The sequence below is a fragment of the Rhodamnia argentea genome, chromosome 9 (genome assembly GCF_020921035.1).
Source record: "Rhodamnia argentea isolate NSW1041297 chromosome 9, ASM2092103v1, whole genome shotgun sequence".
Classification (NCBI taxonomy): Eukaryota; Viridiplantae; Streptophyta; class Magnoliopsida; order Myrtales; family Myrtaceae; genus Rhodamnia; species Rhodamnia argentea.
Window position 1 is genome coordinate 5,445,853 of NC_063158.1, and position 13,719 is coordinate 5,459,571.

General features: G+C 42.5%; 3 protein-coding genes across 4 annotated transcripts; 2 read left to right on the forward strand and 1 right to left on the reverse strand.

Moving 5' to 3' along the window:
• The first annotated feature begins 3,448 nt into the window (after positions 1-3,448).
• LOC115737035 lies at positions 3,449-6,011 on the forward strand. Of its 2 annotated transcripts, XM_030668983.2 has the most exons (2): positions 3,450-4,280; positions 4,446-6,011. In XM_030668983.2, the coding sequence occupies exons 1-2, from the start codon at positions 3,482-3,484 to the stop codon at positions 5,831-5,833; spliced, it is 2,187 nt and encodes a 728-aa protein (XP_030524843.1). In that variant the 5' UTR covers positions 3,450-3,481; the 3' UTR covers positions 5,834-6,011. The 2 variants fall into 2 exon arrangements, with proteins under 2 accessions (XP_030524842.1, XP_030524843.1); XM_030668982.2 differs by having other exon boundaries at positions 3,449-6,011.
• A 216-nt stretch (positions 6,012-6,227) lies between these two features.
• On the forward strand, positions 6,228-8,750 carry LOC115737034 (pentatricopeptide repeat-containing protein At1g09190). The gene has a single exon (XM_030668981.2). It carries the CDS (start codon positions 6,935-6,937, stop codon positions 8,396-8,398), a length of 1,464 nt encoding a protein of 487 aa, XP_030524841.1. The 5' UTR covers positions 6,228-6,934; the 3' UTR covers positions 8,399-8,750.
• A 508-nt stretch (positions 8,751-9,258) lies between these two features.
• On the reverse strand, positions 9,259-10,701 carry LOC115737065 (glycylpeptide N-tetradecanoyltransferase 1-like). The gene has a single exon (XM_030669022.2). It carries the CDS (start codon positions 10,561-10,563, stop codon positions 9,259-9,261), a length of 1,305 nt encoding a protein of 434 aa, XP_030524882.1. The 5' UTR covers positions 10,564-10,701.
• Positions 10,702-13,719: the final 3,018 nt, after the last annotated feature.

The window sequence follows — 13,719 nt, forward strand, 5'->3', positions numbered from 1 at the left end:
AGAGAGGGGAAGTGGTTGTCTACGTGGGCGGACCACCGTAACCCCAATGAAACCCAACAAGCTAGAATACACAAAAGTCATTTTTGACAAGTAATAGTAATTACAGTTTAACTTCCCTCTTTACTTCTCTAAGCCTGATCCGAACTTGGATTCTTGCCAAACCCAACAAAGGGGAAAAAGACAAAAATGGGCTCGGAGAAAAAGAATCGTCCAGTCCTCCATCGAGCCGAAGACTTTTCATGGTGAAGAGTGAATCGCTATAAACATTGTGTACATGTACTTTTATTTTGTAATTGCTTGCATGAAAATGGCGTCATACTCAACAAAATGTGTGCACAAACGCATGCGATCATTGGGACTCGGGCGTCTAGAAAAATTCGAGCTTTTACACTGCGATAAGAGATTGATCGAAAATGGATCCAGGGTTGACGATGGTAATGAGCAATCTAGCTTGCAATGCAAGTCAGTGGTCTAAAAAGTCCAGCCAGGTCGGATCGAACCAAACACCATCCATCCACCGTTGGAGAATCAGTCAATACCCTGCGGATCTTAGAGCAAGATCCTTAAGCAGGTTCAGTGATAATATTGGCCAATGGAGGAGGAGGTCAAGACACCAAGTGTTCTGTATTTTAAGCATGCATCAACTGTCGAGTGCGACTCTGGTTGTAGAGAGAGAGAGAGAGAGAGAGAGAGAGAGAAGTGCCGTGTAATCTCTCTTTCCCTCTCCAGGTTTGACCAAGATTAAGAATTAAAGGGTGTTTGAATTGAACTTGTGAATGATGACGAGCTTGGCTCGGAATAAAAATCAAGAATTTGGTAGAGACAGGTGGCGGTAGGTGGCCGCTTGCGTCCAGAAAGGAATGTAAATTATTTAGAGAGGTTAGAGGCGTGTGGCCACAAGTTTTGTAATTGCGAGGGGGATGCGAGGGTATTAAGGGAAATTCGAAATCGCTGAGTACTCTCGGGGGGGTTGTTTTGTGCTGATGGTCGGAGCCCCGGGTCCAACGACGGCGGGTTTACCGACACGTGGTCGTCGCCGCGACCTCTTCTTTGATCTTGACATTCATGTCCGAAGGACCAACGAAATGCTTTTCCCTTTTTTGGGGCATTAACAAAAAGGCAAAAAGCTCATTTTTGCTTTTCCGTTAAAACGAAAAATAATATTGAATTTTCAGGAAGCTTCTTTATGCTAATCCACGTGTCAATGTTCACACGTTATGGAAGTTTCGAATGTCTCGAGTTAATGAAATATCAAAACGAGTGAAATTTGAAAGTTTCATTGTATGAACCGACGAAAATCACCAAAAATCTTAGACTATGGATATTATGACGCATTTATTTCAAACTTTTTTTTGTGACATCAAAATCTACAAACTTATACTTATATGACACATTGTCCCTAAATTTGTACCAAGATGACGCATTTGTCTCAAATTTTTTCTTGTACTACAAAAAAAAAAACCTAAACTCTTATCCGTGTGACAAATTTATCGCGAAATTTGAGGTAATTTTGTCACATGCTGAAATTTTTGAGATTTTTTGTATCACAAAAAAATAATTTGGGATAAATATGTCACAATGAGCATAGTTTATGATTTTTAATGTTACAATAAAAAAAAATTGAGATAAATGTGTCATAACGGAACTTTTGGATTTTTGGAAGCTTTTTCTTTGTACGAAAAGTAAAAGTCAATCCAAATAACATATAAAAATAAATAAATAAAATGAATAATTAAATAAGTATCTATAGCTAATTTGAACGAGAGTTGGTAATAATATTATATGGCTATTAAACTGGGGAAATTTGATAACTCAATCATATTGACATTGATTATCTAATGTAAGAGCGATTAACCTTTAAACGTAAGTAGTCCACACAAATAAAAGTTATCGAGTGTTAAAAAAGTTGGCAATTTTACAGATAACCAAAAAGACATTGGTAAGTTTCTTCACCAAGAGTTGGTAACTAAGTTGAAGGAAAAATTTGGACCAAAAAAAAAAAAAAGTTGAAGGAAAATTGATCAGTTACTTAAATTAATGCTATCAATATAACACAAGAGACGGTACGCTTAAAATGCTGAAAAACTTCGCAGATGAAAATCTTGTAAGTTATATTTCTATTTTGGCCAAACTAGTAAGTTATATGAGGAGTTGGTAATTAAGAAACAACTAAATATATGATAGTAAATAACTCAAACAAAAGCCGGTAACCGATTAAGGTTAGTTTAAAAATTTTGGTAAGTTATGCAGGTAAATGTTCGCAATTTATATCATTATAGAATATGGTAATTTACAAAGAAGTAAATAGAGGTTAATAACTTAAAATTTGTTGGTAATTAAATCGGAGAAAAGTAGCTAGGTCGTTTAAATTTAGGTTGGTACTAAAATATAAGAGTTGGTGAACTGAAAATATTGATAAGTTGGACAAATAAAAATTAGCAAGTTATTAAAAAAGCTATCAACTTACAAACAACCATGTGAATGTTGATAATGAACTTAAATGATAATTTGTAATTTAAAATCACATGATATCTAAATCAGAGAAAATTGATAGGTTACCAAAATTATCTATAATCCGGTATAAGAGTTGGAAACTTTATATATTGATTAATTACAAAAACGACGATTAGTATGACTTTAGGAAGTAGGAAATTAACAGCTAACCAAATAGATGTTGATGAGCAATTCAAATAAAATTTGGTATGGTAAAATTGATAAGTAATTAAGTCGTGCGAAAGTTGCTAAGTCACTTGAATGGAAATTGATAATTCGATATAAAAGTTGATAAACTTATAAATGTAGTAAGATAGCCATATAAAAGGCAGCCAAATATTGGAAAAGTCGATAGCTCTTTTAACCGCCGCTTAATCTCTCAACATGCTCAAGAACCGAGAGCCGTTCAATTAAGAGTTAATATCTTAATAGGTAACTAAATAACAAAATGTTTGTAAGTCAATTATTGATAATATGATCTAAGAAGAGTTGGTACGCAAAAATTAATGGTAGGTTTCGCAAGGGACAATTAATAAGTTAAACAACCAAAACACATCGATAATTTCTTATAAAAGTTAACAACTTACTAACAAGTAACTGGTATAATCTATTAGCCGCCACTTTTTTTTTCCTAGCACAATTTGAAATTTAACGAATTAGTGCGGAAACTTACCAATTACATACAGATGTTTTTGCTATGTCAGTATCGAATGATTGGATTTTATCCCGACGATAGAAGTTCGAGATTTTTACTAAATTTCGTCGAAAAACTCAATGTAATCTAAGATCGATTTAAAAGTGGTGTGGAGATTTATACCGTAAGTAACTCCTGGTCGCTTGCATTATATATGAATAATATACTTAACATTATTAGGAAAAAATGGTAATTACATTTAATGGAATTTTTTTAATTAATTAACTTCACGAAATTGGTTGGAAAAAAAAAAAAAGGTAGAAAGACAAAGCAAACTGCTGCTGAACCCCTGAAATGCCGAAAACCCTCGGCTCCTCCTCGTCTCTCTCAGTCTCTCCTCTCCCGTCTGCTTCACGCTCGGAAGCACCGAAAATGGAGGAAGAATCGGACTCGAAGCAAGAAGCCCTGCTTCTCAAAGGGCTCGCGGAGACCAGATTCAAGTCCTCGAACCTCAAATCCGCCCTCAAGTGCGCCAGGCGAGCCCACCGTCTCTGCCCTTCCCTCGACGGCCTCGCCGGGATGATCACTTCCCTCAGCATCCTCGACTCCGCCGCCAAATCACCCCCCGAGTACTACAAGATCCTCCAGGTAGAGCCTTTTTCCCACATCAACGTTATCAAGAAGCAGTACAAGAAGCTAGCTCTCGCGCTCCACCCCGATAAAAATGCCGGCTTGGGCTCCGACGACGCGTTTAAGGTCGTGGGTGAGGCGTTTCAGTTCTTGTCCGATAGGGTCAAGAGGAAAGAGTATGATGTTGGGTTGAGGGTTAGGATGCAGGAGGAGGCCGTGGAGGGCCTGAATGCGGCGGAGACGTTCTGGACCGCGTGTTCGCGGTGTCGGCTGTTGCATCAGTTCGAGAGGAAGTACTTGGGGCATAGCTTAGTCTGTCCTAGCTGTAGGAAGAGTTTTAAGGCCATGGAGGTCGAGGGCGAAGAGGAAGATGGTGAGGGGTCTGAGGGTGGAGTTGGGTGTGAGGGATTGAAGCGAAAAGCGGGCAGTGTGGATGTAGGTGTTAAGAGGAAGGTGAGTAGTGAGGACAGGACGAGGGATGTCGAGTTGAAGGAGAAAGTGGGTGGCCGTGGTGAAATTGAGGCTTCGAATGGTGATCACGGTGGCGGAAGCGGCGAGAATGGTGCAGGGAGAATCGGTGTCTATGTAGGTGTTAAGAGGAAGGTGAGTCGCGATGGCAGGACGAGGGATGTCAAGTCGAAGGAGAAAGTGGGCAGTGGTGGTGAAATTGAGGGTTCAAGTGGAGATCGTGGTGGCGGAAGTGGCGGGTGGGGTGCAGGGAGAATCGGTGTCTATGTAGGTGCTAAGAGGAAGGTGAGTAGTGATGGCAGGACGAGGGATGTCAAGTTGAAGGAGAAAGTCGGCGGTGGTGGTGAAATTGAGGGTTCGAATGGCGATTGCGGTGGCAGAGGTGGCGAGTGGGGTGGAGGGAGATTGAGGAGGAGAGAATCAAGGGAAAGAACAGGTGCGATTACAACTGTGGCAAAACAGCCGGAGAAGAAGGGGAGGAAAGCTGAGGAGGAAACGATGACATTGGCAGAAATGAAGTTGAAAGTGAATAAAAAGATCAACAAGGAGAAAATGAAGTTGAAAGAGAAGGAGAAAGAGAAAGAGAAGGATGATGGAGGAAAGAAGGCAGAGGATGATGGTGAGGGTAGAAGACAGGTTTCAAAGAAGGATGGAGCTTTTGAAGTTGCATCAACCCAGGAAATTTCAAAGAGAAGTGGAGCTTTGGCGATTGAGATAAGATATTCAAGGAGAAGTAGGACTTCGGGTATTAGGAGGCAAAGTAATTCAGAAAGAAGAGATGGTTTGGAATTTGAGATGCAAATAACTGTTCCGAAAAAGAGACCAAACTTGGAGCTTGAGAAATCAAGGGGTTCAACGAGTAAGGATTTGGCGGCTATGGCGGTCGTGGATTCAGACTTCTATGATTTTGATAAGGACAGAGTAGAAAGGAGCTTTAAGAAAGGGCAAGTGTGGGCTGTCTACGATGACATTGACGGACAGCCTAGACATTATGGTCTGGTGAACGAAGTTATATGCATTAATCCGTTTAAGGTCAGACTTTGTTGGTTAGATGTACAGTATAGCATAGTCCAAGATCTAGTTGGACAGGAGAAAGTGGGTTTTCATCTATCCTGTGGGAGGTTTAAGGTTGCTGAGGAAACGATTGTGAAGTCTGTGAATATATTCTCGCATGTGGTTGATTGTGAAAGGGCTGCCAGGGAAATCTACAGGATTTACCCGAAGAAGGGTTCAGTGTGGGCAGTCTTCAAGGAAGGGGTTTTGGATGCCGAAAGGAGAAATCTTTCAGACCGGGATACGTGCTGCTATGATATTGTCATCTGTTTAACCACCTATAGCGAAGTGCACGGTTTGAGCATGGCATACCTTGAGAAGGTGGATTGTTTTAAGACCGTATTCCAGAGACGAGAGATTGGACTGCATGCTATCAGGTGGCTTGAAAAGGACGGGGTCAATCTGTTTTCACATCAGATTCCTGCCCGAAGGCTTTCTGGGAGTGATGTGCCAGATTGTTTGAAAGAGTGCTGGGAGCTCGACCCCGCTTCACTTCCTTCACATTTGCTGACCACGCAGTCAGAGAAGCTGCAAATGATGCCATGTACTTCTTGATATCTAGCTTTACTTTCACTGATGTGGATTTTTTTCGATGTACATTGTGACGACATGTTGTTCTAAGGAACATTGTCCGCCCTTGCTTGTGATGCAGAGTAAAGTTTTAAAAAAAGAAGAAAATCTGTAGATTATTCAGAGATTGTTTATACTGTTTACATGAACGTGCATTCTAATTTGTAATTATGGTAAAGGGTACAAGCCTTTGTTGTTTATGTATATAGCGTCATAATCGAGCTCATCATTCTCAACCTTCAAGGATCTATTTTCCCATGAAGACATGATGCACTGTTGACCCTTGAGCTCATGGTTGTAGTACTTCGGCCAGACAGAGAGAGGATGATGGAACCTCCGATGCAACAAATGGAGTTTGAAACAATTTCGAGCTTCTTCGGGAACTTCCTATCCGGGCACTGTGGGTTCCTGAAACACGAACATTGTGTCAGAATAAAAGTCGGATCTCTACATTTGATTCAGTCGCAATGTGAACCAGGACTCCATTTTCACCATGCTATTTCGACTGTCGCTGCTTGGCTTTTATCTGAAGACACGCGCATGCTCTTCTGGGGCGAAGAGTAGTCTTTCCTCGCGCTCTGGCTACCAGTTCCTCAGGGATGGAACGAGCCAGGAACTCACTTCTTAATGGGTGATCTCTCCTGCAGTATTCCAAGAATGATCCCTTCGAAGAAGGCAATAATTCCAAACTGTATGGCACCATGATCAAAGAATGAGAAAACAGTCTGCAACTTTGAGTTGTTAGCATTTAGAAAATTTTAAAGACGTTCTGCTTCGAAACTGCTTAGCGAGGCGCTCTGTATGCAGTATGCATTTTCACACTAGTCTTTTTTAAGTCGGTGAGATAATCTCATAATTCTGACTTCATTATACGACCTGTGATTTTCGTCGTCGTCGACATTCGGCCATGCTCAACCCCTGGTTCGAGGCTCACGTCTTGCCAAGGTAGTAGGACATTCGGCCATGGTCATTTTCTGGACGTTGGGTGTCCGGTTTGATTCCCGCCAAGACATCTTTGTCCCCTACCTTCCAAGCCTCTGAGTCTTTGCTCTCACGACCGCCATCGTCATTAATCCCTGCCAAACTATGAAGAGAATAAGCTCGAGCTATCTGAAGGCGGAGCGAACCGTCCTGCGACTCCTCCATGGCCATGTGACCCGGACCCGACTCACCCAGATCCACGCCTACTTCCTCCGCCATGGCCTCCACCAGTCCAACCAAGTCCTTGCGCACTTCGTCTCTGTCTGCGGCTCCCTCAACCGGATGTCCCACGCCGCTCGCGTGTTCGCCCAGACCCACTACCCGAACGTCATCCTCTTCAACGCCATGATCAAGGGCCACTCCCTCTGCGGACCCTTCGAGCGTTGTCTGGATCTGTTCTCCTCCTTGAAGAGCTGTGGCATTTGGCCCGACGAGTACACTTTTGCGCCTCTGCTCAAGAGTTGTTCGAGCCTCGGGGACCTGAGGCTTGGAAGGGGCCTGCACAGGGATGTGCTTGTTGCTGGGTTTGAGCGTTTTGCTTCGATTCAGATCGGGTTGGTCGAGCTTTATGCTGCATGTGCTGAAATGGGCGATGCGCAGAAGGTGTTTGACGAGATGCTTCATCGGGAAGTGATTGTTTGGAATTTGATGGTTCGTGGGTTTTGTAGCGCTGGTGATGTTGAGATGGGGTTGGGGGTTTTTAGAAGAATGAGCGAGCGGAATGTTGCTTCCTGGAATACGATAATCTCTTGCTTGGGGCAGAGTGGGAGGGACAGGGAAGCTCTGGAGCTCTTCGATGAGATGCAGAAGCAGGGTATCGAGCCAGATGACGTAACAGTTGTCAGTTTGTTGCCCGCTTGTGCTCGTTTGGGTGCGGTCAACACTGGACAACAGATTGAATCCTACGCCGAGTCGAGCAGGCTTCTGGAGGATTTCGTCTCCGTTGGAAATGCAGTCATTGATTTTTATTGCAAGAGTGGAGATATGGAAGCTTCTATGCGGAAGTTCAGGGGAATGCCAAGGAAGAATGTCGTATCATTTAATACCGTGATCACGGGCATGGCATTTAATGGAAAGGATCGACAAGGAGTCAAGTTATTTGAGGAGATGGCGACAGAAGGCATGAGTCCTAACGATGCTACTTTTGTAGGTGTCCTGACGTGCTGTAGTCACGCTGGTATGGTGGACAAAGCGCGGGAACTGTTTGCTTCTATGAGTGTGGATCACCAGATCGAGCCGAAGCTCGAGCATTATGGCTGTATGGTCGACCTACTAGGACGCGGTGGATGCGTGAGAGAGGCTTTCGACTTGATCAGGAAAATGCCTATGAAGCCAAATGCTGCACTATGGGGCTCTGTGCTCAGCGCTTGCCGCACTCATGGTGACACGGAGCTCGCAGAACTCGCTGTTAAGGAACTTATTAACCTTGAACCTTGGAATTCAGGTAACTATGTGTTGTTATCAAACTTATACGCCGATGCAGGGAGATGGAATGAGGCGGAGGAAGTAAGAGTCCAGATGAGAGGACGATGCGTTCACAAAGTACCTGGCTATAGTGCTGTTGGGTGATAAGATCACATTCTTGGTGCTGATCCTCAATCAGTGAACTGCGGAAGCAGGACATTGCGGGCGTCCCATGCGAAAGCCGCGTGAAGTGATCGAGACTTAGCTGGCCGAAGGACAGAGAACAGAGAACCTCCTCAAGGATAATACACTCGATCCTTACTGGTTAATTTCAAATTACTGATTTCTGTGTGGTTACCATCAAATTCCTAATCAGAGAATCTAGCCCACTCGAATGAGAAACACAACTTCTGAAAGTTTAGAGAACGCATTGCAGCAATTAAGAAGACATTTTGGTAGGACTGAAGCAACAGATTATGATAATCTGTGTTTAATAGCTAAGTAACTAGTCGCTTAATGAAAATGGTCACAGTATTTGTTACACCAGAGCACTCGTTCCTGAGAAGTTGAAAAGCAAATTTGCCAAGAAATTGAAAATTCTAACACTGGCCCTGGTGTTCAGCGGAGTAGAAAGACCAAGCCAGGAATTCCACCACTGACCTGGCTCAGTCAATACCAGTTGCAAAGATGCCACAAAAACTTCCATCATTTGGCACAGAACATAGATCGTTTCTGAAAAATATCGGAAATGCATCACTGAATCAGATTATCATGCGCATAGAAAAGTGCAGAGCTAAAAAGCAAATCGCTTATGAATGTAATTGTTACTCCATACATTCCAATACTTGATTCATAGACGAATCCCCGCTCATAAAGCTCCCAAAATTTTGTTTCACTAGGTGACCAAATCTAAAAATTCAAATGGGAGCAACAGCAGAACAAAGAGTTAATGGAATTGTGCTCCCAAGTAACTGCACAGAAAAGAGTGTTCTTTCTCCACACCAGAACCAAACTTGGAGCTCAAGTTACAAAAGCACTAGGCCAAGCTCCATTGGCTTCAATGCATTTCTTAACCGATAATTGTAGAGATAATAGTGGAGTTTCCCGTCGCCTGGCCCAAATTTCAGTTCCTTTAAAAAGGATTCATTTTGCATGATATCCAAGGCATTGAACACGTCGTAGTCCTTTTGCTTGGCCACAATAAGAACGTCATTCATCAGCTGAAGCAAAGGAGTCTTTGTGGCAACATTATAGAAAGAGTATGCTGCCTTCAGAATTGAGTAGTTCTGATTACCCAGGATAGACGAAGGAAGACTATAGAAGCTGCTGAAATCAGTAATCTTATGGGATCCAGGGCTTTCCACCACATAACTGTCAACGACATTCTCAGTAGGAAGAAGCCAATGCTCCACGTCATTTTCGTCTAAGTCCGGGGCGACTTCAAATTGGTTCAAGTAATTCCTCAGGAGCCGTGCGACTGCAGGAACATCATGAAGCTCCATCTTTCTGAACCCTGGGGTGGATGTCGAATCTGGTAACCTGTACAGCTTGATAGTTCGACTCATTGTCATCCTTGCACCAAGTCTAGAAAAGCCAACGTCAATCAGCTTCTTTGGGTTCAAAGTTCTATGCCAGTATTGGCAGGTCGAGATTGGCGTTGGAAGGACCACTCCGGCGGTATAAGCAGCTTGCCAGATGTTTTCAAGGTGAACCCTCCTGGTGACCTCTTTGATCATGACAGGGGCAAGTCTTTTAGATCTGAGCTTCTTATGAACACACAGGAAATTGATCTCGGCCATGGTGACGACATTGTCACGGACACGAATTCTCGCAGGGACGCCGGTAATAAAAGCAACCAATTTTTTCGAGCTCCTGACACGGACGCCAATGTGCCAGCTCTTGTAGTAACCAGGAGGGCGAAGCGCCCAGCGAAGGAACTCCTTTGAATAATTGAACCGGAACATAGTCTCATCATCCTCAACGTAGTTATGAGTTAGAAGATCATAAACTTCAGTGCACATCTCTTCCGAATCAATATCGCAACTGATCCATTCATAAAGATTGGGAAGGTTGTAGGGTTCTTGCTTCACTTCAGATAACGTGGTAGGTGGTTCTATGGGGCCTTCGGGCAGACTAGTATCTCCGATATCCTTGAATTGCCCAACGGGCTGGGTTTCCCAAAACTTGTGCCGCTTCCCGAGCAAGAGAGACTCCTGAACCTTTTTGGCGAGTGTATCGAGCGCAAGGTCATTCTCAGAAGGAGCATTTCCATCAGGGTTGGGGTTCGGAGTTTCTTCGGGCGAATCAGAGTACGGGTTGCTATCGGCCATCTTAATCAACTTATCAATGCTGTTCCAAGGAAAAGGGCCTGTTCCAATTAGCTAAGGAACTTGCTTGCTGCTGACATAACAAATGAACATCCCTTTCTCAACACTGTTCAGCAAAAATGCAAGCAATGTGAAGACAAGTCAAGTCCTTCGGCCAAACTGAAAAATTATTCCCTCCCTAATATACCCATTTCTATAACCGCCAGCTGATACATCAGAAATTTCTCGTGCAAAATCAACCTGAAAACACAAGATCATAAAGAAACGCAATCTCAGACCCAGCACCTTCCAAAAGAACCCGATAAATTCAGACCCGAACACAAGGTTGGAACAAAAGGGCAAAGAAGAAAGGGAGCACGCGATGATCCCCACATCAACAAATCACATGCAGAAAGAAGCAATCGACGCACGAAGATGCAAATGAACGATAGAACATGCAAGGGCGAGCAAGAATCGAAGAACCTTGCTTGCGGGGGGCGATGAGCGCGAGCAAGAGCGACAAAGAGCGCAGATTCGCGGGGCTGAACGGAACAGAGCGTTCCAATGAAATGTGCGTTTCTTGAGCAAATTCGGATCCACGGAGAGCGGATTCTGCTTTCACGTTGTTGCTGCGTTTCGGGTCGCCCACGGGCCACGGCCCACCACTCATCGGGTCGGCTTTGCGGGGTGGGTTCGTCAAACTCCTTAAAATTAAAAAGATTCCAAAATTACATTATGGATTCAAATTTAATGGAGATCTTTCGCATGCCTTGGTTGTACTTTACTCTGAATCTACTTTATTCGACTTAAACCTCACGGGAAATTGTTAGGTGAACGTAGAATACTTTACTAACTTGAATCTGGCTTATTGGAAATGAGGGGTGAGCATGGTTCTATTTCGAGAGTCGGACCGGTTTCGGGATCTAGGACATGTAGGGTAAGTTTTAGGCTTCAAAAATTGGAAAATCAATTTCGACGGGCGGGTTCCGAATTTCAGGTGAAAATTGAAACAAAACTTTTTTTTTTTTTTCTTGTTGTATGTCTTTGTGCGATCTCACGATATTCTATAGTATCCGATGATGAATGTATAATATGAAACACTAGCTTGAGCTTTCATTTCTTATGATATCCTTGACTGAAACTTTTACTTTGTTAATGTTTTATATTGTTGGGTGACTAAATATGAGTTGCGGTCGGTGGATTGTAGTAGCAAATTATGATCATTACAAGTGATGATTCACTACGATCGTTCAATTAAGAACACGAGTGGAACCTAGATAGACCTTGAAACAGATCTTGAAACTTGTGATAAGGTAGGTTTTCGGGTTTCAAAGTTTCATGTCATGTTCCAGATTTCAAAAAGTGAAGAAACGGTTTTGACAAGTAGGTTCAAGGTTCCAGGTATATCCGGACCGACATTGAAACCTTTCACCCCCGTTGGAAATTGGTCTCGTCATATCCGACAATCTGTATTCAGTTTAATACATGTCCCCGAATAAACTTTTGTGTTTCACTAAAGCAATTATGATTTGGAATTCTAGGTAAATCTGGACCGACCTTGGAATCGGTGCTTGTACTATTATGACGTAGATTGAAATAGTCGTTATCTTGTGAAAGTGTTAGCCAAAATTTTCACACTATTTTCTTAGGGAAGGTAATTTTACCTACCCGACCAAACATCTGTGTTACTTGGGCTCAATTGGGCGCAGATAAAACCTTCAATCACTATGTTGTGTGTTGGGGACAAAGCGAATTTTTCAAGGGGAAGGGGAAGGATATGGTAGGGGTGATCGGTTCTTGTTCGGTTCGGTCACACTAAAAGGGTGTGTTTGTTTTATTGAAAATGTTTTTCTAGAATTCGTTTTCCGGAAAATGATTTCTGAAAAACAATTTTCGAGGTTGTTTTCCTTTGTTTGACGATATGTGATGGAAAACGCTTTCTAATGTGTGATTTTCATTTGGAAAAATGATTTCACTTTAACTACTTCTTCTTAAACAAAACGAAAATCGAATTTTTAATTCTATATTTAATATTTTTATATTTCTCTTTTTTTTCTTTTTCTTTTGTTTTCCTTCTTCTTCCTTTTGCAACCCCTGCTCCTTCTTTTAGTGACGCCGGCGGCCTTGTGTGAGCTCGAGCTTGCCGGTGAAAGGCGAGCTCAAGGCTCAACAGATCCGCTCGAGGCAGGTCGCGAGCCTCGAGGCCGCTAGATCCGGTGAGCTCGAGGTCGCCAAATCCAATAGCTTCGAGGCTCGCCAGGATTGGGCGAGCCTCGAGCTCGAGGCCGCCTGATTCGACGGTCTCGGGCGTGTTTGCCAAGACTAGGTTAGTCGGCCAATAGCCTCCTGGCTCGCAAGTGGCAGCTGTCATCCAATCGTGACAAGGGAAGAGGGGAAAAAAAGAAAAGAATATTAAAACATTAAAATATAATAATAAAATATTTAAAAATTAAAAAGAAGTAATTTTGAAAAGTGTTTTCACCTCTTCATATTAGGAAATTCACTTTTTCGATTTTGTACATAACTTTCCATTGACCGAAAAACATTTTCTGTTGACCGAATCATTTTCCGGTAAACCAAACAGATGAAAGTCCGAAAAACTAATTCCGGGAAAACACTTACCCCGAAAGAAACACACCCTAACACACCGAGCCAGTTCTTAGTTTTTAGGATCGGGAATCGGATCAGACGTAACCGGTCGAGTCCGATTTTGGAGCGGCCCAATAGAATCGATGGATTATTAGTAGGGGTGAGTGACACAAACTTGAATCTTAATGTACTAATAATTCAAAATAGGGTTACATTTAAAAAAATAAAGCACATAAATAAAAACTAATCAGTCCAATTCCCCCCTAGAACTGGGAATTGAACCAAAAATCACAGATTTCAGTTTTATATAACCGGGAACCGAATTGAATCAATTCGGTCGGTCGGTCCGTTTGTCTTGCTCACCTCTAAAATACGGTCGGCCTCGCGGTTGTATTTTTAAAATTTGGGGGATTTCTAGCATTAATCTAGTTCGTTTAGGAAAGTCGTATTACTTTGGCAATACAAAGTTTTTACCCTCCACGTAGACTTCAATATTGAAGTGAATTCTTTTTAATATATTATTCCTTTTACTCATCAATTTATGATGGGAATTTTCGAAACTAAACTTTATGTCAATGGATTTAAGATTTC